Raw genomic sequence first — 27,979 nt, forward strand, 5'->3', positions numbered from 1 at the left:
CCACGATGAAATCGGATAGATGCGTCACTGGTTGTGTCCATGCTTCCCGGTCTTGCTCTGCCGGGGAGTGAAATGCTTTCCCCTGCCCTGTGGGCTTCACTGCCTCTAGAGTGCTGTAAAGGTGCTTGACCTCAGATTTAAAAAAGATCAGGTATATGTTTATTCAGCTAATATTGTAGTTCATATCCTGTACAGGATACTTCTATTACTGTCCTGTCAATGATGGTAAAAATAATAAAGAATATTGTATAACTATCTCAGAACTAATTCTTTTTTTCCCCGTCTGGATAATGGCCAGTATATATTTAATATTATTCAATTTTCTGTATTTCCTCAGGATGGATCTTCTCCTGAACTCCCAAGTCTTGAGAGAAAAAATAAAAGAAGGAAAATTAAAGGAAAGAAAGGTATAGTGCAGAATATTCTGGCAGAAGGAAATTGTTCTTTTAGCAGTTCAACCTTTTTACAACTTCACATAGTATAGTTTGTGGTTTTCAAACACTGATCGCCTATTTATTATTATTTTTTACATTTTTGTTGTCTTAGTGCATGGAAAAGTTTGATTTTCTACTATATACATAACATACAGTTGCATCTGTAGGAGAAATACATGATGCCACATATACCTGTAAGCTAAAGTTAATATATATCTTGGACAAATTGAGTCCAATATAAAAACAGAAAGTCTCATTGGGCCTTTTCAATGGGATGAAGAGGAACAGGCCTTCAGTAAATTTTTGTCCATTTTGGTCATTTATCCATTTCTTTCAGTCTCCATTTTTTATGAATCTTGGTTGCTTTTCTCGTGTGAATTGAGGAGAGAAGTTTTTAAGGTGGCTCACTGACTGGTATGCTTCTTCAGCGCTTGCTTTACACTGACTCCAACCCTGATCCAGTATGAGAGCTAGTGCGGGAAGTGATTGAAAGAGCCTTGGGTGATTGGAAGTGATGTGTAAGGTAGGAGTCAAGGATGACCCCAGTTTCTAGTTGGGGCAACTGTGTGGATGGTGACATCATTTGTAGAGCTAGGAAACTCCATGAGGAGCAGGTTAAGAATAGAGGAAGATGATGAGTTCCCTTTTGGATCCCTTGAGTTAAAGGACCTCAGAGCCCGGCTGGTGTAGCTCAGTGGTTACAGTTCGATTCTCAGTCAGGACACCTGCCCAGATTGCCAGCTCGATTCCAGTAGGGGGCGTGCAGGAGACAGCCCATGAATGATTCTCTCATCATTGATGTTTCCGTCTCTCCTCCCTTCCTCTCTCTGAAATCAATAAAAACATATTTTATTTATTTATTTTTAAAAAGGACCTTATAGACACCTAGGTAGAGATATCAAGTTGGTAGTTAGGTATGTGAGTCTGGTTTAGGAAAGAGGTCCTGGCATATTGAATGGGGAAGAGACAAACAAAGGTGACAAATATATACAATGGGGCCTTGACTTACGAGTTTAATTCGTTCCGAGACCGAGCTCGTTAAGGAGCTCGTTAACTCAAATTACTCTATCAACTCAATGCAAAAAATCCGCCGAGAGTCAGCTGGTATCTCAAAAAACTCCTTAGTCGGGACACTCGTAAGTCAAGGCCCCACTATACATATAGTAGAACATTTTATTTAAAGTAACTAAAAAGTTTGATTTTCTGCTGTAGTAATGGAAAAGTTTGCTACAGCTCCTTCAGGCAGATTTCTCTAATAAACATAACTATGCAACTAACAGACTAGAAAAATGTGGATTGGGAGGAGAGTGCAAGCAGAACAGATCTGGGGTCCAATCTAAGCAAAGCCCGGGGTGAAGAGGGTGGTAGATAAAGGAAACTGCAACAGTGGATTTGCTTGGGACAGAGATTTCACGAAGGGTAGTGGTGGAAAATGGTTGTTAGGTAAGATGGTACCACCTGGTGGTACTCCTGAACCTTGGAGGCACCTTCATCTTACCAATTCTCACTTTTGGTTTCCAGCTCTGACAGCAACTGACTTGACTATATGATTTGTGAGATTCAATGAGTCTGTGGTACCTATTGGGAGAAATAAAGGCTTATCCTAGATACTGATGTAGTTCCATGTTCTGAGGAGCTGTATTAGTAAATAAATATTGAAGAGGAGTCTCCATTACTAAACAAGCCTATGGTTTCTTCTGGCAGAACGTTCGCAGGTCGACCAGCTGCTGAGTATTTCTTTAAGGGAGGAAGAACTAAGCAAGTCGTTGCAGTGCATGGATAACAACCTTCTGCAAGCCCGGGCAGCACTTCAGACAGCTTATGTGGAAGTTCAGAGGCTTCTTATGCTTAAGCAGCAGGTAACAGCAGGTGGAACATTTAATGAAAATGGATAATCTCTGAAATAGGATTTGAAAATTCATGACAAAATACTTTATTTTTAGATAACTATGGAGATGAGTGCACTGAGGACCCATAGAATACAAATTCTACAGGGATTGCAAGGTATTCGGATTGGGCCCTCTGTAACTTTTTTTTTTTTTTTTCTCTTTAGAGGGGAATTGAAATAGTCATTAAAAAAAATCATACGATTTCTCTCATGTCTCTTTGGTTTCATTCTCCTATGGAAAGGCCTGTAAGACTGTACATCCATCCTTAAAATGCTTAGCAATTGAGACAGTATATTATAGAAGGAGCCTTGGGTTAGGAATCAAAACACCTGCGTTCAAATCTTGGCTCTTCTATTAGTATCTATATGACCTTGGATAAGTCACCTAAAATCTGAAAAATTAGATTATTAATGCCTATTCTGTCTGTATCCTTGATGGTTTTGTAGATATATGACAGTCTATTTGGAAGAATTAGGAGAGTCTTTAAATTCTTGTATGATCTTTAAAAATACATATTGGCTAAGAAACAAGTGACTTTTCAGATAACATTTTTGCTTTTGTATATATGTATTCCGTTTCAGAAACATATGAACCTGCTGAACGCCCATACCAGGTTCCCTGTAGCCTTCCGCGAGAACAGAGGAGCAGTAGATCTCAAACATCTGCTGATGCCACGCTGCTGCCTACTCCCTTCTTCCCAGTTTTTCTGGAGCCTCCATCATCCACAGGAGTCCCTTGCCAAGTACCCACATCTCCTACTTTCCAAGCCCATGGCAGTGTTCCTGCTCCGGACTCATCGATTCAGATTAAACAAGAACCTATGTCTTCTGAACAAGAAGGTAATGTGAATGCTGTGTCACAAGGGTCTCCTTGCAGTGTGTCCAAGGAATTGCTGCAAGGTAATAGTGTGTAAATTTTTCTCTGAGTTAAGGGCAACCCTGTAATGGGCAATTTTATATCAGTGATGTAAAGTTATACTTGTTCATTAAACTGAAGTTAATACAATTAATTTTTCTTAAGGTTTTCTTCATTCAGGATAATTATTTAAATATCAATAACTTTTCCTTAATTTTCTCTAATATAGAATTACTTACTTGATTTTGTATTAGCACCTAAAAGGTTCCATTTATTGGATGGGTGCAGAATTATTTAGTTCTGGGGTGATAAATAAGGTTGATGTTGTTCAGTCAGATAAGATATTTTCTCTGAATTTCTTAGCACTTGATTGTCTTTATCACTTAAAGTACAAGCCAGGTTAATATAAACCTGGGAAACCTGGTAGCCATGATGAAAGGTAGAGGGGGCTCCGGGGTTTAGAATCATCTAATAGGAACTTGAATGGTTTTGAGAAATAGCCAAGGTTTTTAGTTTCAGTATTTACCTAAAATAACACTCACTTGGTTACCATTTGAAAATAACTTCTGAGCAACTTACAGTATTACTTGAAGTTTGTGTAACCACAGTGGTGCTGTATTAATAGTTAAGTAAAAAGTAAACAAACTGGCATTGTGTGATTTCTTAAGCCAAAATAAAAATTCTGAAGAATTATTCTATTTCTCTACCTGTTGCAACACTAATTTAGATATCTGTATCAAATGTATATTGTCTTTCATATTGAATTTTGTTACTTTTATATGGATGATATTTAGTGTTTTCTTTAAAAAACTAGGAATAAGGCCAAAACCGGTTTGGCTCGGTGGATAGAGCGTCGGCCTGCGGACTGAAGGGTCCCAGGTTCCATTCCGGTCAAGGGCATATACCTTGGTTGCAGGCACATCTCCAGTAGGAGGTGTGCAGGAGGCAGCTGGTCAATGTTTCTCTTTTATCGATGTTTCTAACTCTCTATCCCTCTCCCTTCCACTCTGTAAAAAATCAATAAAATATATTTTAAAAAAATAAAAAATAAAAAAACCCCAAAAAACTAGTAATAAGAAATATAGTGATCTTTTAAACTAATTTTTAAAAAGCAACTTTAAGTAGATTTTTTTTTTTTCTGATTGTAAAACTAGTTTATGTTGTCCTGGCTGGTGTGCTTGGTTGAACGTCATCCCATGCACCAAGAGGTTGCCGATTCGATTCCTGCTCAGGGCACATGTCCAGGTTACGAGCTTGATCCCCAGTGGAGGTGGCAATTGATGCTTCTCTCTCTTATTGATGTTTTCTCTCTTCATCTCCTTTCCTCTCTCTCTCTCTGTAAAATCAATTAAAAAATTTAAGAATAAAAAATCCTCTAATTTATGTACATTGTAAATAATTGGGAAACTAGAAATCGAAATATGTTATACATATAGGGTATCCCCCAAAAATGTATACACTCACCTAATTTTCACTCCTTTTCAGGTTTTACTGATTTGAAGCCAGACTAAGCTTTGAACAAAGAAAATTTATCCTAAAGTGCCACTAGACTTTTTTTTTTAATGGAGATACATAAAAGATAAAACCAGCAACAGTCAATGGATTGAGGATGCACAAATACTTGTGCATGAAACGATTCTTGATGTTTGCGATTCCATTGCTTTGCGTATTCAGCAATGCCTGGACCAGAACTGTCACCAGTTTGAAGACAGTCATTAACAAAAAAATTATTCATTTCTGTAGATTCTTTTAAATTTTGAAAATGAACTGTATATTAATAAACACTGACTTTATAATCATTCAAAGTGTGTATACATTTTTTTGGGACAACCTGTATTATTTCAGTCTTTTTTATGATAGAGTATGGAAGAGTTTTTTAAAAAATATGTTTTTTATTGATTTTAGAGAGAGAGGAAGGGAGAGGGAGAGAGGAGAGAAACATCAGTGTGAGAGAGAAACATGGATCGGTTTCCTCCCACATACACACCTCAACCAGGGACCAAACCTGCAATGCGGGTATGTGCCCTGACCAGGAATTGAACCGGCTACCTTTTGGTGCATGGGATAATGCTCAAACAACTGAGCCATATTGGCTAGGGCTTTCAGTCTTTTTTTAAATCTTACATGTTTGTGTTTACATGTAGACTTATACAAAGGACAAATTGTAGTCCGTTATAACTTTTGGCTTTTTTCCATTTAGTATGTCATGATCATTTCCCCATGTCATAAAAATAATTCATCTAAAATATTTTATTTTACTAGTTGCATAATATTTGAGAAATTGCATAATAATCTGGATGTGCAATTTATATAATCTCCTTTGAATGTTTAGCTTTTTTCCCCCTTGTTTTTAGGATTCTGTGTAACATTATGTTATATATGTCTTTGAGTATGTGATTATTTTATCAGTTTAAATTTATAGACATGAAATAACTTAAGTCAAAGAAAATAGACATTTTTAAGTCAACTGACTTTTTAAAAATATATATATTTTATTGATTTTTTTACAGAGAGGAAGGGAGAGGGATAGAGAGTTAGAAACATCGATGAGAGAGAAACATCGATCAGCTGCCTCCTGCACACCCCCTACTGGGGATGTGCCCACAACCAAGGTACATGCCCTTGACCGGAATCGAACCTGGGACTCTTCAGTCCGCAGGCCGACGCTCTATCTACTGAACCAAGCCGGCTAGGGCTCAGCTGACTTTTTAACTACTAGTATGTAGCTAAACTGGATGATGTACAGGTAAAATGCATAGTGAAAATTAAGAAATGCACTTCAGTTAAATAGATACTTTAGTGTCTACTAAGAATAGAACATGATGTTCAGTATGTGGATATTTCAAATAAGAAACAAGGAAAAAAGATTGATAGAAACAATTCCTGCCATAAGGAGCTTTTGCAGGGTATAAAACATGCGTGTTATTGGTGAGATTGAGCAAGGCAAAGTGTACTAAGTTCTGAAATGGACATTTATGTCGGTTATGGGAAATTGAGGGGTGAGAGAACAGCTTTAAAAGCCACGGTTTAATATGTCATTGAAATGTCATTAATTGTTAGAAATTCAACCAGTAACAAATAATTGCAGTTTATGACTATAAATAGCAGACACAAAAGGTGCCATCATTTTTTTCTTCTCTCCTCAGGAGAGGTCAGTGACCGCCGTTCAGTCGATGCATCCCTCACTGCACCGTTGTCCTTGTCAGAGCCAACAGAAAATTTCCATGAGCCCAGCCGAGAACTGAGGCTTTCTGTGGAGCAAGGAAGTACCAGAAAGGGGGAAAATGTTCTCTCGTCCCAATCAGCTGGTCTTCCTAGCATAAATAAAGAAGGTGAAGAGCCAACCAAAGGCAACAGCGGGTCTGAAGCCTGTACCAGTTCTTTTCCAAGATTGTTCTTTGCTTCAGAAACCTCTTTAGAGAAGGAGTCCCTCTCTCTCGCTGACCAGCCTGAGCAAGCAGAGTCTACTCTGACATCAGCTGAAGCGCGGGGGAACAAGAAAAAGAAGAAACTTAGGAAGAAGAAGACTCTGCGAGCCGCCCACGTTCCCGAGAACAGTGACACCGAGCAGGATGTGTTTACTGCTAAACCTGTGAGGAAAGTGAAAACTGCAAAGTCAGCCAAAGGAGGGAAAGTGACAACCTCCACCTGGGAAGATAGCAGAACTGGACTTGAACAAGACAGTGTCAGGGATGAGCCAGACAGTGACTCCTCTCTGGAAGTCCTGGAACTTCCTAACCCTCAGTTAGAAGTAGTGGCCATTGATTCCTCGGAATCTGGAGAGGAGAAGCCAGACAGCCCATCGAAGAAGGATATTTGGAACTGCACAGAGCAACACTCATTAGAAACTTCTCGTTCTGGTTGTGATGAAGTTAGCTCTACCAGTGAGATTGGCACTCGCTATAAAGATGGTATCCCTGTAAGGTAGGGATGTTGTATTGGTCCAATCAGAACAGTTTCACCATTCTTTTATTTTTTTAATTCTCACTCGAGGACATTTTTCCGTTGATTTTTAGAGAGAGAGGAAGAGAGAGGGAAAGACAGAAAAATATTGATGTGAGAGAAACACACCGATTGGTTGCCTCCTGCACGCACCCCAACCAGGGCCTGGGCCGGGGAGGAGGCTGCAATTGAGGTACGTGCCTTTGCCCGGAGTCAATCCTGGGACCCTTTAGTCTGCTGGCCTACACTCTATCCACTGAGCCAAACCGGCTAGGGCCATTCTTCTTCTCTCTTTTTTTTTTTTAAATATATTTTATTGATTTTTTACAGAGAGGAAAGGAGAGAGATAGAGAGTTAGAAACATCGATGAGAGAGAAACATCGATCAGCTGCCTCCTGCACATCTCCTACTGGGGATGTGCCCGCAACCCAGGTACATGCCCTTGACCGGAATTGAACCTGGGACCTTTCAGTCCGCAGGGCGACGCTCTATCCACTGAGCCAAACCGGTTTTGGCCGTTCTTCTTCTCTTAAAAAAAAAAAAAAAAAAAAAAAATAGAACTTTTTGTTATGACTCAGAATTTTTAAAAGAATCAAATTTATAGAGAATCTGTAGGCATTGCAGATGTGGAAGACTCAAAAACTTGGCAGTGGAGATTTGCTGCTTTCTCATTTGTGTTATAAATGTTTACCGTACTTGTATTTCCTTCCATATAGAAATTTCAGATGGAAAATGATCTCATCATTGCTACTTTGCCCATTGATTAGAACAATACTTTGAGTCAGGAAAATTTAGGTTTTACTACCTGTCCTATTCACACAGATGCTAAGAAGACTTTTGCTATTTTTTGTAGTGTGGCAGAAACTCAGACCGTGATCTCCTCCATAAAAGGATCGAAGAACTCTTCAGGTATTTGGTTGTTCTGTTTTATTTAAATTACCACAGAGAAAAGCTTTGTAAATGTTAGAGCCAGGGTTTAAATCTACTTAAATATACTTATAGAATAGGGGGTAGGAGTTAGCACTAAGAGGATTGCTTTGACAAGCAGTTACTGTATTCCTAAATCCTCAAATCCTTCTTTTCAGTTTCTTACGCCCATCTCTCTTACCTGGCTCTCTTATCTATTCAGTTATTTAGTATTAAGGTTTCATTGGCTCCAGGGGATTTTGCTTTGAGACAGAACTGCTTAAAGAATAATGCCTTGCTCAGTGAAACAACTGTATGTGAAGATATTTGGTGCCTTTCCGTTGTCACTCAAAAACTCATACAAGTATCATTTTCTTAAGTGAAAGGCCTTCCCTGCTTTCTCTTACTATGAAATCTTCATAATGAAGATCTTAATGAAAACTGTGGTATTTTTAATGGGAACTAGACTCTAAGGAGAACTCAGGGGCCTCCATGTTATGTAATGGTTTTAATGTTTGAGTATCTTTCCAGACACAGTGGACATGTTTCTGAAACATATTCTTGTTTTCTAGAAATATCTTCAGAGCCAGGAGATGATGATGAGCCCACAGAAGGGAGTTTTGAGGGGCACCAAGCTGCAGTGAATGCAATTCAGATATTTGGGAATTTGCTCTATACCTGTTCAGCAGATAAAACTGTGCGAGCTTATAATCTGGTGGTAAGTTGATACAGCAATTTGAATGCCTTTGGTAGTTGCAGGGTTTAGAAACTCCAGCTCAGCAGTAGGGGAATTTATCTGCGGTCTAGGTATGGGTGGGATTTAGACTGACTTTAGATAAAGTTGGTCCAGCTGCTCCACAGGGTCCCTGGGAACTTGATTTTATGCTGTCTCTCCACTCTACCTTCTTCGTATCACCTCTTCCTAAGGTGTTCTCCTCCTGCTCACAAATAGATCCAGGAACTGCTGAGGTTTCTTTTCCTCCCACCACCAGACAAGGGTCTCGTGCATTATTCCCTGAATAAGCACTTGGCACTTGGCAAAGGAAGGTGGGATTACAACGGTGGACGTGGGCTAGTCAGATCCCTGGAGTTTGTGATGAGGTCAGTTGCATGACTGCTATATAATAGGGCAGTAAAAAGAATACTGGGGAAGTATTAGAGGAGGCATTTTCCCTGATAGTTGATTAGTTGTGCAAGTTATTAAAGAGAGCAACAGTCTTCCACTACACACACTTAGTATAATCTCATGCCCATTTCTCTGAATTTTCATAGAATGAATTTTTGAGTGTTGAATTTGGTATATGTTAAACTAAATCTGTTTATCCATAATGATAGCCAAGAAACTTTAGGAACACTGTGTTGTCTGAACAAACTGTGAAAGTATTTAAAATTGTTGAAGCCCTGAAAAATCAAAAGGTTAGATGATGGAACAAGAAAATGTGTTTGCTGTAGGCAATAAGTATATAGGTTTCTTTAGCCTAATAACCTGAGGGGCTAAAGGAATGACCGAAGGAAAGAAGCAATAGTACCAGGAAGTATGAGTGTAAGGTTTGGGGGATTGGCTCTAACTCTGAATTGCAGAATAAGTATATGTAAAGGGTGTCCCAAAATTCACGCAAGAAGTAATTTTGATAGAAAGCACAGGTTTATAATTAAAAATTGTAAATTTTTTGATTCATAAAGTATACAGTATAGGGTTATGTATGGAATAGCATATCGGGTAAATGGCTTCCACGGCTTTGCTGGCACATACGCACTCTTGTTATTGCCTGAGCAGCCGCATTTTCGAAGAAGATGGTCCGATGATGCCTCCAACCCAAAATCCGCACCAAACAGTGACATGTTGTGGATGCAATTGTTTCTCAACAGTCACTCGTGGATCTTCTGAACCCCAAATGCAACAATTTTGACGATTAACCAAGCCATCAAGATGCAAATGAGCCTCATTGAAATTCAGCCACATTTATGCAAAACGGTCATGGAAAATTTCAACAAAAGAGTGCGTATGTGCCAGCAAAGCCATGGAGGCCATTTACCCGATATGCTATTCCATACATAACCCTGTACAGTATACTTTATGAATCAATAAAAAATTTACAATTTTTAATTATAAACCTGTGTTTTCTATCAAAATTACTTCTTGCATGAATTTTGGGACACCCTTTATATGTGTACATTCTAAATAGATCTCAGAGATAGCACAGATAACCATAAGGCTGTCCCCTTATGAAACCATACCTGGACCACTGGGATCTGTGATGACACCTGTCATGTCTTAGACGATTATGGAGCATTTTCATAAGCTACTGAATCAAATGCAGGGATTTGCCTGGGTAATTAGCCTCAGTTTGGATTTGGTAGATCTTTGGTCTATGTGTTGGACAACCTTGCCCTAGGCATTAATTAAAATTCTTACCAACCTTATAGTGAATTGCCCTAAGTATTTTTTGGTATAACTCAGCTAATATAGTTGGAAGTACCTTACTGCATGTGGCCATTTGCTGGGCATTATTGATCACATGTTTACTGAACACTGTTTGTGAACCAGGCACTTTCCTAGGTACTGAGGATGCAGCAGCGAACTATTATGTTCTAGCGTTTTTTTGTTGAGGAAAGGCAGTATCTGATCCTTCTATACCCATAAGTAATAATCTGATCTGTGCTTGACTTTAGAGTCGGAAGTGCATTGGTGTCTTTGAGGGCCATACTTCGAAAGTGAACTGCCTCCTGGTTACTCAAACCTCTGGGAAGAATGCTGCCCTTTACACTGGTTCCAGTGATCACACCGTTCGCTGCTATAATGTTAAGGCAAGTGGGTTCAGAGAAATCAAAAGTGATAATATTGACCGGCTTTGACTGTATTTATACTATGTAGAGTGGAGACGTTGAGACAGATGCTTCTTTCTTCCCACTTTCTCTCTGCATCTGTCATTAAAGAGTTTGTCTGTGCTTGAACTTCATCAAAATAAACAACACTGCCTGTATTAGCTTTAGCTCACCATACTATCTGAAGTTCATATTGCATGTGCCAGTAGTTCTTTTTTCAAAAATCATTATATAGAATTCAATTTCCTCTATAAAATCACAAAGAGATTGCACTAATCAGAGGCAACAATTACTGTCTTTTTTTTTTTTTTTTTTTTTACAACTTCATATGTGTGGCATTTATATTTGTAATTTTCTGGGAGAAATTTAAAAGACTGACTCTCAGGTATGAGAGAAGAATGGGAGAAGAAAACGGGCTTTTACAGCCTACAGCTTTTCATCCTACCCACAGCTCGTCACATCCTACCCACTTAAAACCATCTTAATTTTAACATCTCTGTCCAAACCGGTTTTAAAAGATACACTTGGGCATTTAGTTGCTTGGTGTCATTAACAACAAATTTGGAACACTTAGTGTGTTATTGGGCCTATTCTAGGTTCTAGGTAATTAAAGTTGCTAATATAACCCAGTTCTGGAAACTTACCAAAATTGTTTCTTGAAGGTCAGATTAAACAGTGTTTGTTTAATCTGGATATGCATCAAAATTGCTAAGGACATTTTAAAAAATACATAATCTAGGGCCTACTGAATTAGAATCTAGGGATTGGATGTGAAGCTTGGGGTTCTATATATTTTAAAGGCATGGGTAATTATGGATCGGCTAACCTGACACTGGTTTGAACAAGATACTTGGGAGCTATTAAAATAGAGAATCAGTTGCAGGAAAGCACATATTTCATTAATGCTATTACATATACAACTATAATTTTCCTTTTAGATGTCAAATACAGCTTTAACTTTATCTTTGGCTACTTAATTTAAGAGGTTAATACTCCATTCCTAGTGCCCTTTGAAGAATTTCTACATTCCATATTAGGAATATGGGTAACATTATAGAATTTACATTTGTTTTTGTTATTACCTACAGCTTGAGAGTCTTTGGCCACATATTTCAAAGGACAGAAAATATCTAAGATGGCCTTCTATAAAATAGATGATACCTCTTCCTCATAAAATCATTTCATACTCTGCTTTCAGAAGGGGGTTTCACATTTTGCTTGCTTAACCTCTGCTGATTAGGTGTTGTGTACTTTTATCAGACGCGAGAGTGTTTGGAGCAGTTACAGCTGGACGACCGAGTCCTCTGCCTTCACAGTAGATGGCGAATCCTCTATGCAGGACTAGCAAATGGCACTGTGGTCACCTTCAACATAGAGGTTAGTGGTTGGGGAGAGAAGGCTGAGTTCCCATGCCACTTGAAAATAGTTGGAGATGTGTGTGGAAAGAAATGGAAACTTGTTGGGGAAGAAGTGGGAGACAGACATTTTCTTGTTTTCTTATGTGAGAAAGCAATGGATTAACCACTACTCAAAACTGTTATCATTGGGTGTAGGTGATACAAGATCCTGCATTCTGTCTGTTCAGACCCAAGTGTGCCAGGACCAAAATGTAACTCTGCTAAATTAAACCAAGCCTGACAATTTGGAGCCAAATAATGAGTCACAAGTTAAACTAGTCTATCTCATTTTTAGGAATGACACCCTGAAAAATGAGCTTAAATTCCTTTGAGTATGACACTGATGTGGTTTGGAACTGATTTGGGTTTCATGAGGGTAGCTTGTTCTGTAAAGTGAACTAAGTCAGAGGTTTGTCTTCATGCCCATGTGACCTCATCCTTTCCTAACTCAAAGATAGATTCATTTGTTGAGCGAACCTTTATTGAGCATCTGTTATGTGCTAGGCCCCAGGATGAGGCTTAGGAAATGAGTAGGGACCAATTCTTGATGACCCTGTGTGCTTTGCTAATGAAGTTGGACTTCATTTTATAGGGTTTTTTTAAAAATATATTTTATTGATTTTTACAGAGAGGAAGAGAGAGGGATAGAGAGTTAGAAACATCGATGAGAGAGAAACATCGATCAGCTGCCTCCTGCACACTCCCCACAGGGGATGTGCCCGTAACCAAGGTACATGCCCTTGACCGGAATCGAACGTGGGACCCTTGAGTCTGCAGGCCGACGCTCTATCCGCTGAGCCAAACTGGTTAGGGCCATTTTGTAGGTTTTAACATATGAGATACATGATCCAATTTGTATTTTAGAACAAGTCACTCTGGAGTTGATAAGATTGGAAAATATTGGTAATAGTAGAGACAGGGAGACCATTTGGGAGGCTTTCTAATGGAAGCTGACATGAAAGGTTACAGTGGTCGGCACACTGCGGCTCGGGAGCCACATGCAGCTCTTTGGCCCCTTGAGTGTGGCTCTTCCCCAAAATACCACATGCGGGCGCACACGTGCAGTGTGATTGAAACTTTGTGGCCCATGCGCAGAAGTCGATATTTTGTGGGAGAGCCGCACTCAAGGGGCCAACGAGCCGCATGTGGCTCGCGAGCCGCAGTTTGCCGACCACTGGGTTAGACCAAGGATAAGAGATGTAATCTAAGAGATGTAATTGATGGGTTTGGTTACTACTGTGTTGTAGCACTATATCTCAAGGTCATCTGGTCATCTTTTAGCAGCATGGTAGACATGTTAGAATGTTTACTATGTTATGCCCAATTATAGTACCATTCATATAAGAGTTGTAAAATACATCATGGTTTCTGTCTTTAAGAAGCTAGCACATATACTCGAGGACCAAGTTATTTGGTTCACTTGGTAGGAATAGATTACAGAAGGGTAGGAATAGATTACAGAAAGAACCTTTCGTGAAGGTTTTTGCATTTCAGATGTGAAGTGCTAATAGCCTAGATTAGATTTGGTTAGGGTAATAGAAATAAAGGAGAAAGAATAAATTCAAACTATTTTAATCAATGAAATTTGATAATTACCTAATTCTTTTCTCTTTTATTAGTTTAATGTATCGAAGGTAGATAGAAGTCAGGAGCGTCTTAGTTGAAAGATGATGACAAGAAATTCAGATAGTCTTTAAATGGTTGAAAAACCAAAGAAGATGAACCTCAAGGCAGAGATTTGAGACTCTGCAGAGATGTGAATTTTGAAGCCTTGCCGAACTCCTAGAATGCTGTGCTTGAAAGCGAAGGCAGTTTACCAGGGTTTCCCACCAATGGGCCGAACTCTCAGTCTGTCTCCCTAGCACCTCAGGGTGGCTGAAATCGTTGCTTCGCTCTGCAGGCCCCCAGCTGTGCTGCTCTGTGCTTATTAGTTTCTGGGAGTTTTACCCCATGCATGCACCTCAAGTACATTTTTTGAGGTTTTGGGCAAGTGGGAAACTTTATGAACAAGATTGGTGTGGGGATGAGGGAAACAAGTCTGAGATCTGAGAGAAAGGAATGTTTGGGAATTCAGGGTGTGACCATGGGACTCTGACTGATACAAAGGCTTCTGTGCTCCACTAGAAGATGTCCTGAAAGATGCTAGATAGAACTAGAAGTCAGGAACATCGGAATAGCAGAGAGGTGGAGGACAGACTCTTATTGAAATTGTCTAAAAAAGTCATTCTCAACTTTGGGGGGAAAAAATAGTGAAGGAGTTCCTGGGACTGTGACATAGAAAATAAGAGTATGAAAAAAGGTGATCATTCATTATCATTAACTTAACGTGAGGGAGGGCGTAAAAAGAGAACCAGGTTCCAGTTATGATCAGGACAGTGTGGTTGAAGTTAGAAATGAACTCATAAGGTGAGAGTTTGCCCCCACTGGAATGGGGCGGAGAGACTCATGAACACAAGGAGTTGGCACAGGAATGGCAGAGGTGGGAAGTTAAAGATTGGGGAATGGGTAAGAGAACTTAAGTACAGGTAGTAGAATTTAGTTTGTGTTAAGGTAGTGATTTGGGTTAGTTGATTTTGAGGTTTACCAGCTAAGTTGCTTTTACTCCATATAATGGTGACTTATTTTTCAGAACAACAAACGACTCGAAATCTTTGAATGCCATGGCCCTCGGGCAGTTAGCTGTCTAGCCACAGCTCAGGAAGGTGCCCGAAAGCTGCTGGTCGTGGGGTCTTATGACTGTACCATTAGCGTGCGTGATGCGCGGAATGGACTCCTCCTCAGAACCCTGGAGGGCCACAGCAAGACCATTCTCTGCATGAAGGCAAGTACAGGGCAGCACAGGAGCCACTTGCCTGGCACAAGTGGACGGTTGGAATGACGTTTTCCGTGTTGTCTGATGCCTTATTAGGACACAGTCATCTTGAAAAGTGGAAGGTGGTTACAGTCCTTTTCCTCAGGCCTGGGTCACCAAGGGATGTGCTATTTTTTTTAATATGTTAACTTAGAAACAATAAAAGTGTATTTTACTGTAGACTATAGATACATTCTAATGCCCTTCTCTATAATCATTCTGAAGAGGTAACAGACCCAAATATACACTGTCAATTCATCAGAGTACCTGGTGATAGGACATGCGTTTCAGTTCAGAAAATTTGAGAAATTGGTCTATGCTCATCAAAATTAGAATTCACCAATTTACAGTGCAAGTTACAGAGGAAACCCAGAACCTTGTACTGAATCTAACTCATTGAATTCTTTTCTTTAAGGTGGTGAATGACCTTGTGTTCAGTGGCTCCAGTGATCAGTCAGTCCATGCCCACAACATTCATGTAAGCCCTGTTGGCGTAAAGAAATCTTTATAATAGAGTGGTGGTTAAAGCTTGAAGGATTTGTCAGATCTCTTACAATGTAAATTAAGCCCCTTTTCCAGTGAGAGGCTTAATAATAATCCCTATGCATGCGCTTTTAGATAATACTGAGTACCCTAGAAATTCTAACCTCATCAAAATTTTTAATAGGGAACCGACTCAATGTTTATGTAAGGTTTAGTTTGAATGCTGCATTTAGATGAGATAAATTGAGCATCTGAGGCGCTAAGAAAGTGGATATGATATATAGTTTAAAATAGAACTAACGAAAACAGCTGAGAGGCTACTCACGTCATAGAGGCAACTCTTTGAAGCCTCGTTCCTGGTCTGTAAACCTGGGGATAATCCAAGTGCTCAGGGACTTACCCAGATCCAATGAAATGATAAAAGTGAAAATATAGTTGACCTGTGAACAATACAGGTTTGAACTACTTGGGTCCATCTATATATGTGGATTTTCCCCCAATAAATACCTGTACTGTTTTTGATCTGTGATTGTGAATCGGTAGATGTGGAGGGCTGACTGTATGCACTATTCTATGCCATTTTATTTTTTTTTTAAATAATTAAATCTTTATTGTTCAGATTATTACAGTTGTTTCTCTTTTTTCCCCCCATAGCTCCCCTCCACCCGGTTCCCACACCATCCTCCGCCCTCACCCTCCCCTCCCCAGCTGTCCTCATCCATAGGTGCACGATTTTTGTCCAGTCTCTTCCCACATCCCCCCTTTTCCCCCACAAGAATAGTTAGTCCACTTCCTTTCCATGCCCCTGATTCTATTATAATCACCAGTTTATGTGATTTTTAGATTCACTTGTTGATAGATGTGTATTTGCTGTTCATAATTTGTATCTTTATCTTTTTCTTCTTCTTCCTCATCTTAAAGGATACCTTTCAGCATTTCATATAATACTGGTTTGGTGGTGATGAACTCCTTTAGCTTTTCCTTATCTGTGAAGCTCTTTATCTGACCTTCAATTTTGAATGATAGCTTTGCTGGATAAAGTAATCTTGGTTGTAGGTTCTTGGCATTCATCACTTTGAATATTTCTTGCCACTCCCTTCTGGCCTGCAGCGTTTCTGTTGAGAAATCAGCTGACAGTCGTATGGGTATTCCCTTGTAGGTAACTGACTTGTCTTTCTCTTGCTGCTTTTAAGATTCTCTCTTTGTCTTTTGCTCTTGGCATTTTAATTATGATGTGCCTTGGTGTGGTCCTCTTTGGATTCCTTTTGTTTGGGGTTCTCTGCGCTTCCTGAACTTGTAAGTCCATTTCTTTCACCAGGTGGGGGAAGTTTTCTGTCATTATTTCTTCAAATAGGTTTTCAATATCTTGCTCTCTCTCATCTTCTGGCACCCCTATAATTCTGATGTTGGTACGCTTGAAGCTGTCCCAGAGGCTCCTTACACTATCTTATTTTTGGATTCTTTTTTCATTTTTGCTTTTCTGGTTGGGTGTTTTTTGCTTCTTCATATTTCAAATCTTTAGCTTGATTCTTGCGATCCTCTAGTCTGCTATTGGAACTCTGCATAATACCTTTATTTCAGTCAGTGTATGCTTAATTTCTAGTTGGTCCTTTTTCATACCCTCGAGGGTCTCACTAGATTTCTTGAGGGTCTCACTACATTTATCGGCAGTCTCACCCGTCTTTTCGAGGGTCTTACTAAATTTGTCGGTGGTTTCTAGAAAGTTCTTGAAAAACCTTAAAAGTGTGGTTTTGAACTCTATATCCAATAACTATTGCTTTCCTCCATTTCTGTCATTTGTGACCTGTTTCTTTGTCTCTGCATTTTGGCTGCTTCCCTGTGTTGATAGAGTGGCTTTCTGTGCTGAATGTCCTATAGGGCCCAGTGGGTCAGCCTCCCCGATTACCTGAGGTGGACACTCTTGGTGCACCCCTTTGTGGGCTTTGTGCAGGTATCACTGGGAGGAATTGACCTCCAGGCCAATTGGCTGTGAGAATCAGCTGTGTCTGCAGTGGGAGAACTTCTGTGCTGGAGACACCCTTCTGGGGCAAGACTTGCTTCAGTGGGGCTTTGGTGCTCACTGAGTCTGCCCCCTGAGTGTGACCCTTATGGATCTGAGGAGTTGTAATCTGAATGGTCCCACTCTGACCACTGGGTACACTGGCTCTTGGATCTAAGGAGGTGCTAATTTAGCCTCTGCCTGAGGGGCCGTGTAGAGGAGCTATGAAGAGAACTGCAGATTCCTCTTCCTTTTTTGGGGTTTGGAGGTCCCCAGATGAGGTCCAGCTATGAAGCAATGCAAGCTGCTGTGGGGCCTTGGGCCTTCTTTTGGAAGTTCTGGGTCTGTCTGGCCCAGCTGCAGTTTGTTAGGTAATTTTCAGATTGCAAAGGACCAGACCTTTCATATGCAAAAGCCTATGCCCGCAGCCTGGGTGGGGAGGGGTCTCAGGGAATCAACAGGGTGGAGCAAACAGCTATGGCTGATCCTCAGCCCTGCCCTAAGAGGCCCTGTGTCTCAGTGTCCCTGTAATCGCTGCAAGCACTTCTGAGAGAAAGCCGCCCTCGAGTTCCGAGTTCTGCCTGCTGCCAGACAGTCCAGTTTCTCCCCATATGAGTCTGGGTCCCCAGAGACTTCCCGGAACTGGAGTTCAGAGCAGTCAGGAGCTTGTGACTCCCAATCAAAAAGAAAGCCGCGTCCTCAGGTACCAGCACCTTTCTGCGTGCTCGAGCCTCCGTACCTCTGCACTTTACTTCCGCAGCTCCTCTGAGTCTCAGTGTGCTTTTCTCTTTCCTTCTAGTTGTAGAATTTCCACTCAGCCAGCTTTCCTGTGGTTCTGGATGATGTACGTTTTGTTTTTTCATTGTATTTTTGAAGTTGTGGGAGGCAGCAATTTCTGGTGTTTACCTATGCTAGGTTTGATATTGACGTTTTAATATAGTAAGGTTGGGTTGGGGCCCAGGAATCGGCTACCATCTTGGTTTCTTCTCCTTCTATGCCATTTTATATAGAGGACTTGAACCTAGGATTTTGGTATCTTTAGGATATTGGGGTACGGTCCTAGTGCCATTCTTCCATAGATACTGAGGGACAACTTAACTTTTAGGGGAGTCAAGAATTATATGCTGATTTTCAACTGCTTGTGGCCGGCGCCCTTAATCCCTGCATTATTCAAGGATCATCTGTACTTCGGAAGCTATAAAACACATACAGATAGAGCTGTGACCCTTCTTTTTCTGTGACACTGTTTTCTCCATCAGGATACATTTCCTATAGTTTGTGTGGGTAACAAATGCTTGTAAGAGTACTCCAGCTGTTACAATTAGTGTAGCTGTGTGGTTGGACAAGAAGCCTCAGAATTATGACTTTTAGAATTAGAGAATCATACTTCTCAAAGTAGGAAGATGCCTGGAAAGTCTACTGACTCCTCTCCCTCCCGATGCAGACTGGGGAGCTCGTGCGGATCTATAAAGGTCACAATCATGCAGTGACTGTGGTGAACATCCTGGGAAAAGTGATGGTGACTGCTTGCCTGGATAAATTTGTTCGTGTCTACGAATTACAGGTAGAATTTAGATCCAGTATTTTGCTTGAATGATTTGGGGAGACTGTCTACTTAGGTTTGATATTGACGTTTTAATATAGTAAGGTTGGGTTGGGGCCCAGGAATCGGCATTCTTCACAGGCACTCTGGGTAATCATGAAGCAGCTGATTCCCGGACTGTGCTTTCAGAAACGCTGCTCTGGGATGCGTGGTCAGCCTCATAGGTATCAAAATTTAAATGGTTTCTGGGCAGCAATTGCAGTCTGTAAACCAGGGGTGGGCAAACTTTTTGACTCGAGGGCCACAATGGGTTCTTAAACTGGACCGGAGGGCCGGAACAAAAGCATGGATGGAGTGTTTGTGTGAACTAATATAAATTCAAAGTAAACATCATTACATAAAAGGGCACGGTCTTTTTTTTTTTTTTTAGTTTTATTCATTTCAAACAGGCCGGATCTGGCCCGCGGGCCGTAGTTTGCCCACGGCTGGACTACGCTTATTAATCACAAAGTGTAAATAACCTTAATTCTCTTTTTGTTTTCTCTCTCCACCTAAGTCCCATGATCGATTGCAAGTTTATGGAGGACACAAAGACATGATTATGTGTATGACCATCCATAAAAGTATGGTGAGTGTTGTTTGCCATGCCACACATTTGCCTTTGAATATATTTACTAAAAATTCTACAAACTGATAATAATGTTAATACTTGTCACTTCCAAAAATGACATCTGTTTCTGATAAGACTCATTATTGGTTGCCTTTCAATTTCTTGGCATACTGTTATCAAGATAAAACACAGTAATATTGTTGAATATTTCATTTTCTATTAATAGCTAAATAATTGCAATAAAAATCTGATAGTACTATTAAGTAGAAGATAAATTTAAGATGTTTTTTAAAAAAAGAGTGTGCTTTTCCAGAGACATTATGATCTGAACAGAATATCGGAGTCAGGAGTTTTGGCCAGTATGACATAGTTATAGCATGCCTAAAAGTAGAAGCTAACCCATTTAACTCTGCTAATCCTTGACTTATTTTATTTTTAAATTATGAAGTTGAACAAGAATGGATGGTTTTTCAGACTCTGAGTAGTAGAACCCTGTGTTCCAGTGATATACAGATGCCTAATACGGAATGCCCAGTGGAAGCCAGAGCTGCGCCAGTTCAAGTGTAGGTGATGCCTCTGAGCTGCCAGTTCAGCTGTGAGCCAGGGTCCCTAGGGCGGCTCTGGAAGGAGCACAGCGTCAAAGGGTCTAGAAGAAAAGAGCTAGAGGATACTTTCCCTTTGTACCATGGGGCTGGTATTGGTTTAGTGTCAGTATTTTCTTAAGTTGCTATAAGTAGCTTTTGACTCTTTTGAGGATGTTTCATAGTTTTTTGGTGTGTGTGTATTCGTCTGATATGATAAACCTCTTTCTCCAGATTTATACTGGCTGTTATGATGGCAGTATTCAGGCCGTGAGGCTAAATCTGATGCAGAATTACCGCTGCTGGGTAAGGAGTGAAACTGTTTGGTGTTGCTTAACTCCAGGCTAATTTATAGACCTTCGTTGTCATCAGTGTAGCTTTTTTCTGTTTGAGCACCCACTTTATGCATTCCACTGTAGGACAGGGAAGTTTATTTTTTAAAAACATACATTAATGCTTTTCTATATTTCTTTAATGGAAAATCTGTTTTAAGATTGGAAATGAAGTATATTTATATACCCTCCACTCAGGTTATCTACCGGGTGGTTTTTATTTTTATTATAAAATCAGTACATTCTTACAAATATATCAACAGTGCATAAGTATATGAAAAAGTAAAAGTGTTTATTTTCCTGACCTGCCCAATCTACACCCATTCCTTACCGATTACACATATTAATATTTTGGTTTGTGTTCTCATTGGTTTTGGGGGGATAGGCAAATAAAAATTTGTCTTCTTGAAGTGTTAAACTTCAGCTTTCTAGGCTAAATTGCGTAGTTTTTATTTTGGGGTGGGCGCAGGTGATTAACCCTCAAAATGTTCACACTTATCCCTTATAAGCCTTAATTTGTTTCATCAGTTCTAATATTAGTGATCAAAGAAAAGTTTATGACACTGAATTCCTCCCTACCCCCAAACCCTAACCTTCTTTTCAGATTGATGGAATAAACTCTATTTTAAAATTTGATTTTGGGCTTGTCCACAGCTTAATTGCTTTGCAGCTTTTTACACATTACTGTTTGCTTTTTAGTCTTCTTATTGAAGAAAAGCAAATCTAGTATGACAGGATGCAGAGTATACAAATACAGAGTTAGCTTATCTAGAGAAATGGGGAAAATACTGTCTGGTTTTAAAGCTAGAGAGATGGGAGGTACTGACAGGAGGTGCTCAAATTTGTATTACATTTTAGAAATGAACATGTTAGAATCAGAATCATAAGATTTATTACAAGCAAGCCTGTAGGGAAAAAGCCAAGACAAAGAGTCCTTATGCTTTCTGACTAACGATTGGAATCTAGTCACATTGAGAAGTAAAATTATAGTTTTTTTTAAAAAAATAGATGGTCACAATACTGTGATTCAGGTGATCTGTGGAAAGCCAGCTTCCATGGCAAACAGTTTTCTACAGCACATATTTCCACAAATTTTTTTTCTTTTTAATCATGCACTTTTACCTTTAAGTTTACAAGTCATAGTTCTTAAAATTGTTCAAAACAGCCCTTTCAGTATTACAGGAACACTCTGTCTTTTTAAATAAATGGACAAAGAAACTCATTTTATGATGGCAAGATAAAGAATAAGTATGATATAAACTGAATTTTATGGTAACTTGTCTGTACATATTTATTAACTTAACGATGTACTGGCTAACTTAGTGCTTTGCCTTCTTAAAATACCAAAATGTTAGAAGACTTCCCAGTCTTTTCAAGGTTCCTTGTCATATTGATCATTAATTTGGTTGTCTCTGGCTTTGTTTTGTTAGGCAAGAATAAATTAAATAATAAGGGGCTTATTTTTTGTTTCCATCCAGTTTATGGTATACAAATAGGAATGGTCTATTTGCATGTTTCTGGTACCCTTTTTAACTTTTTCATTGTATTTCTCTCCAGTGGCATGGTTGCTCTCTGATATTTGGCGTTGTAGATCACTTAAAACAACATTTGCTGACTGACCATACAAATCCAAACTTTCAGACTCTGAAATGTCGCTGGAAGAACTGTGATGCTTTTTTTACTGCTAGGAAAGGATCCAAACAGGTACATTGGGATTTGAGGTCAACCTGAGTTCATTTGACCCCTGGGAGCAGGGTTTGGAAACCTTTTGCCTCATTAGAATGTTCAGAATTATAATAAACTGGAGGCCCGATGCACGAAATTCGTGCAAGAGTAGGCCTTCCTTCCTCCAGCTGCCCCCACCAGCTTCCCTCTGGCACTCAGGACCCAGGCTTCCCTCACAGCCCCAGCTTCGTCCAGAAGGTTGTCTGGAAGGACGTCCAGTCTAATTAGCATATTACGCTTTTATTATTATAGATAGGGAGAGCCGAGGGCTTTTTCTTTTTATTATTACTCATAGATTTGAGAGATAGCATAATGAGGTTTCAAATGAAGAATGCTGGGTCCTAACTGCCTTTCATATGTAGATCATAGAATGTACCCAGGAAGCTCTCCTTGCGTGGGAGTTTGTCTTTTCCTGCCAACTTCTCTCTCATGGGCCCTTTTCCCTTTATTCCTAGGACGCTACAGGACACATTGAACGACATGCTGAGGATGAAAGTAAAGTTGATTCATGAAGTTTTTCGCCTCCCATGTTGGGAAGTCATTAGCTGAACGAATTTCACATTGGCCCCTCACACTGGCCACTGTCCTCCCTTCCCCTGTTTAGCGGGGAAGGAGAAAGTGATTACCAATCAGACTTACCACTAGGGTAAGTCTGAGCAGCTCTGTGGGATGATAGGTTAAGATCTTGCTGAAGGTTTGTCAGATTTTAAGGAATCATACTCCTGGGACAGCGTGGCATATGGTAATTTATGCTACTGGTGTTCTCCAGATGTTTATTAAAGATGCAGATCTGAATTGGTTACCTGATTTGACCCTAATCATGTTGTTTTACTGATTTCAGTTTGTGATTTTTACTTTCTGTTCTTATGATGGTTTAAACTTGTAGTCAAGCTTTAAGTACCAGTTTGTTCAAATGCTAGATTTTTAGGATCAGTTTTAATTTTTCTGCTTGTAATAACTGGGTATTTAAATTGGAAGCAAATAGTTTTCTTCTTAACAATTATGTTTAGTGTGTGTCAGTATTCTTTTGCTTTGTAGATGACAGAGCTGGCTTTAAATGTAAAGGAAGACAGTAGATTTTTAGCAGCTAGAGTGACTGCTCAGCTGACTATTTTAGGAGTTGAGACAGCAGATCACACAATGGCAAGTCCTTACGGACAGTGCTCCCCGGCGACCCTCTCTGCAAGGTTTGCTGGAGTGCTTGGCTCAGGGCAGCACACAGGCCTACTGTCCACGTGAAGTGGTGCTGAGAGACCTGGGCATCACTGCTGCAGGGGTGGCCGGGCTGTTGGACCTGGAGGTGCAGCCTTGACCTCCCTTTGCAGTTTCTGACTCCAGGCTGCTGTGGGATTGAAACCTACAGAATGCGTTGCACTCACCTGCAGCCCCCAAGATAGGGGAGTTAGGATAAAGCATCTGAATTCAGTTTTTAGGGCCTCAGCAGGCTTCTTAGAAACTGATTTCTAAAACCACTGTCTTGCCCTCACCTCTCCACTAGTTGGGAAGAAAGAGTGGAATCTGGTGAAGTTAAAGACCACCTGTCCATGGAGAGCAGCCATATTAACAAAGCCTTAGTGAGACTGCTTGGCTTGGGCTTTTCTCCGGACTCCGAAGAGAAGCTGTAGACGTGTTGCTTTCCATTCTTTTGTTTCTGGGTTCACTTTGAAAGGTTCTTCGGGGAGATAGAGGAAGGGAGAGCAGCACGGTGCACACAGCCACGCTTCGGGATGCGGCCCCTACTCTGTTCTAGGAGTGCAGAGCACCCAGGCTTCTCCCTCTCCTGTCGGTGCGCACATCTGCTCACCTGCCTCTTTCACTCTGGCTCTAGGGCAGGAGGACTTCACTGGGGATTCATGGACAGGTTTCAGGAGGGTGTGCGAACCCGCTGAAATTGTATGCAAGACGCAGTATGTGTCCTTTTTCCCAGGGAAGGCTCTAATGATTTTTACTGGATCCAAAAGATTAAGACCTACTAAAGGAGCTACTACTAGATAATGAATGGCCCCACAAGCTATTTACTTCTGTCTTTGTGAATGGGAAAACTTTTTTGTTAACCACACTATTGAGGTTTACATGACACTTGAGAGAGACCCGAGTTAATCCTATTGTATCAAGACTATTTGTGCTGTTTCTCTATGAGATTATGAAGCTTTTCCCACCTCTCACCCCCATTTCCAGTACAGGTGACCAGAGAAGTCAGGCTGTTCTGTGGGTTTGGGAATGGTAAATTCCCAGGAAAGCGAATTTGGACTTATTGCCAAACCTGGCATTTTTCTCTGGGTAGTGAAGCAGCATTTCTCAGATGGCTGGGGAGTGTGCCAAGAAAGTCTTGCATGCACTGGTGCACAGGTGTCTTTCTGTCCTGGCTGAGGACGTGTCTGCAAAGACAAGAGTGGTGAAGCACCTTTGTAGGGCAGTTGCTGGGCAAGTGAGGGGAACCTTTGCAGGTAGAGTCAGTGAGAACCAGTTTGGGTTTCACTTTGGTGGAATTGTGCACAGTCTGCCTGCCTTTGTGTATATGAATAATCCTTGTACATGTGTACACGGATGGGCACCTGTACTTGGAATACTTTTCCTCATTTCATAGAAATGTCCTTTGAAGAAGTAGCAATAATGTTTTTGTTTTAAGGATGTGTAAAATTTAACATCAGGTTAGTGTGTTATCCTAAACACACTGTTCTAGTTCTGTTTAGAAATAAATGCACCATAAACATCTTGGCTGCTTATGTATGCTTATTGCTTTCAAGTGTCTTGAAAGTTATGCAGAATTTTGGCCATTTTTAAGTCTTCTTTGATGTCCTGACTGATTCTAGCCCTCTGTCGCCCTCAGAGAAGAGCTGTCAGGGGTTTGCATAAACTCTGGTATTTAGTACTTTATGAAGAAAGGAAACCGTTCCATGACCTGACAGAACCTGACATTTCTTATCAGGAATCGGAGGCCATTTTTTAGAACGTTGTTTTTTAATTATGTGTGCCTACTTCTAACGGCTAGAAGCCGAGGAAACCCTGGTATAAATCCTTTTGTGTGCATGTGCTAGTGTTTTAATGGTGGTTTGTTCTGATATAATATCAGTCACTTCAAGTTTTATCCTAAAGTTTTAATCAGGTTCAAAATGTATTTTGGCATACGTTTCTACCTGGTTAAACACAATGCAAACAAAACTCTTAAGAGTAAAGAATTAATTTTGATCTGATGAAGAGAACATTATTGCTACCACACTCCTGCTTTTGTGGGGAGAAGGTTTTTCTGTCTCAGAAGAGTTAGCAATTGAATGTTTAGCTCCTGACCTACCTATAAGTTATAGGCAAAATCATTGCTGTTTAAGTGATTATTTGCTTAACAAAGGTTTCTTTGTTTTTGTTTTTTGGGGGTCTTGGGGGGTAGATTATACAGTGGACAACTTTAGTGACTAGGTATGTGGATGGTTTGGTGGGAGTAGGTGTACAACATTTAATGGAATGGTATGGTATGTTTTATGGAAGAGAATTCATTGGAGGGGAGATCAAAGTATATTGCGATGTGACAGATTTTGTTCTTGTTGCCTAAAGGAGAGCTTTCAGAATTGCTGTGAAGGCCAGGCCTGCCACATTGATGATAGTGATCTCGTCCCTGCTCCACATCATCAGGACCCTCAGGATGGCAAAGGAGCTGTCTAAGGACTAGGAATAGGAGCTTTGGTGGCGATTTGGTTATACTGAGTCCCTCCCATATGCCAGTGGATGTGAAATGATGATGTAAGTCACACCTACTGCTTATCAGACAGTAATCCCTAACCTCACCTCCAACTCCCAGGTATGGGGCCCTGCTGGGCCACATGCACTAAAATTTCCCATGTTTGCTCTGAATTCAAGGTAGTAGCCCAGTGGGATTGGGAAAGAGGGGAGTCAAAGAGGAAAGGCTATTGAAGATCTTCCTGCCTAAGAGGAACACATGCCCTAGAGCTGCTCTAGCATGCCTGGTATTTGAATTTTTTATATTGACTATGGATTAGAAAACTGAAATCAGATGACATTTGACTGCAAAAATGTTTATAAGCAAATAGCTTAGCCTTCTTACATTTTGGTATAAACCTGTGAACTTCATAACTTTGTAAAAGCAAGATACAAAGCAAATACAAGAGGAAAATAAAGTACTTTTACAAATTGTTTACTTTTGCTACCTTATCTGCACATTCCTAGCCAACCCCTTCTTTTCCATGTTGGTACAGAGACTAAGAAGAAAATTGGGTGGAAAACACAAGATGGTATAGATAAGCCACAGACCATGGGCCAGATAAGTTTGTCAAGGTCATACACAGAGGTCAATTAATTAATGGAGGAGCTAAGATTAAAAACTACATTTCTGCTCCATTATACTTAGACTAGAGGTCTGGTGCATGGATTTGTGCACTGGTGGGGTCCCTTGGCCTGGCCTGCACCCTCTTGCAATCCAGGACCCCTTGGGGGATGTTGGAGAGCCGGTTTCCGCCTGATCCCTGCAGGCCAGGCTGAGGGACCCCACCGGTGCACGATCGGGCCAGGAAGGACCGCTGGAGGGCTCCAGGGCGTGTCCAGCCCATCTCACCCAGTCCGGATAGGCTGGACCCCAGCAACAAGCTAACCTACCAGTCGGAGCATCTGCCTCCTGGTGGTCAGTGTGCACCATAGCAACTGGTCAAATGGTTGGATGGACAATTAGCATATAGGCTTTTATTATATAGGATAAGTGACCCTCCAATTATGGGTGACCCATTTATTCTTGTTCTGTATACCAAGAGCCATTCCCCTCCATTTCCTCGTATATCTGAGTGATTTCTATGCCCAAGAAACACAAATAGGTATGATTAAAGTGGGATTCGGGGTTTATTTGTGTGTATGTGTTTTTCATTGTATAATGAAACTTGGGCTCTCTATACGTGAATGTAGGATTGGAAGCTATTCAGCCTATGGCTGATATCTAAATGTGAGAAAACAAAACACAATAGAACCTGCCTTTATTTAGATCTACTTTTTTTCAGAATGCAGCCAAACTTATGAGTCACAACCCACAGTATCCAGCTCTCTGTCACTGAGCTGGTTTCCTCCAGAGCAGGCCCATCGTGAAATAATCAGACAGAACCAGGGCTTGTTTGGTGATTGTCCAGTGGGTGGTAGAGGGATCCAGCACAGGAGGTACTGATTGCCATTGGCGAAGGCCTCTGTGAACAGCCCAGGGCACTGCCGCTAAGGAGAGCATGTGCTTCAGAGCTGAGGCTGCTCAGGTTCCAAGCAAATCTCCGCTGAGCTACAACTAGCTGAGGCAGACAGACACTTGCCACCAGTTAAAGGACAAAGTTCCTTAACTAAAGGGTTAGTTTGGGCATGACAGATGGACAGATGCCCTGAGGCTGAGTGGTAGTGAAGTAGAGGAGGAACAAGACCGATGAGGCACCTGGAGGCCTGCTGGGGCGCCTGGAGGCAGTACCGCAGCCTCTGAGGTAAGTGGTTCTAGTATTGGGTGAAACATCCTGAGTGATCCCCACGGCCTTGGCTGAGGCCAGCTTGGTTCAGGAATACATGGTGAGCTGCAGCCACTGAAAGAGGAAGTCCCAAGATCAGAATGCAAACAAGAACAGAGTCCAGCCCTC

General features: G+C 40.7%; 2 protein-coding genes across 5 annotated transcripts in view; one reads left to right on the forward strand and one right to left on the reverse strand.

Annotated features, from left to right (window-relative positions):
• Positions 1-26,519, forward strand: part of ZNF106 (zinc finger protein 106) — a 60,616-nt gene extending 34,097 nt beyond the window's left edge. The window contains exons 7-23 of the mRNA XM_081095650.1: positions 338-407; positions 2,139-2,293; positions 2,378-2,438; positions 2,905-3,222; positions 6,325-7,102; positions 7,974-8,029; positions 8,599-8,744; positions 10,700-10,834; positions 12,113-12,229; positions 14,879-15,070; positions 15,516-15,578; positions 19,027-19,146; positions 19,682-19,753; positions 20,551-20,622; positions 22,206-22,352; positions 22,829-22,868; positions 25,923-26,519. Coding sequence (XP_080951776.1) covers positions 338-407; positions 2,139-2,293; positions 2,378-2,438; positions 2,905-3,222; positions 6,325-7,102; positions 7,974-8,029; positions 8,599-8,744; positions 10,700-10,834; positions 12,113-12,229; positions 14,879-15,070; positions 15,516-15,578; positions 19,027-19,146; positions 19,682-19,753; positions 20,551-20,622; positions 22,206-22,352; positions 22,829-22,868; positions 25,923-25,945 — 2,565 coding nt within the window. The 3' untranslated portion in view covers positions 25,946-26,519. The remainder of the gene's footprint in view (positions 1-337; positions 408-2,138; positions 2,294-2,377; positions 2,439-2,904; positions 3,223-6,324; positions 7,103-7,973; positions 8,030-8,598; positions 8,745-10,699; positions 10,835-12,112; positions 12,230-14,878; positions 15,071-15,515; positions 15,579-19,026; positions 19,147-19,681; positions 19,754-20,550; positions 20,623-22,205; positions 22,353-22,828; positions 22,869-25,922) is intronic.
• Positions 26,510-27,979, reverse strand: part of CAPN3 (calpain 3) — a 48,251-nt gene continuing 46,781 nt past the window's right edge. For all 4 annotated transcript variants that reach the window (XM_081095662.1, XM_081095665.1, XM_081095664.1 and 1 more), the window contains one exon: positions 26,510-27,925. In XM_081095662.1, coding sequence (XP_080951788.1) covers positions 27,899-27,925 — 27 coding nt within the window. In that variant the 3' untranslated portion in view covers positions 26,510-27,898. The remainder of the gene's footprint in view (positions 27,926-27,979) is intronic.

The sequence above is a fragment of the Myotis nattereri genome, assembly GCF_964212035.1.
Source record: "Myotis nattereri genome assembly, chromosome: 1".
Taxonomy (NCBI): Eukaryota; Metazoa; Chordata; class Mammalia; order Chiroptera; family Vespertilionidae; genus Myotis; species Myotis nattereri.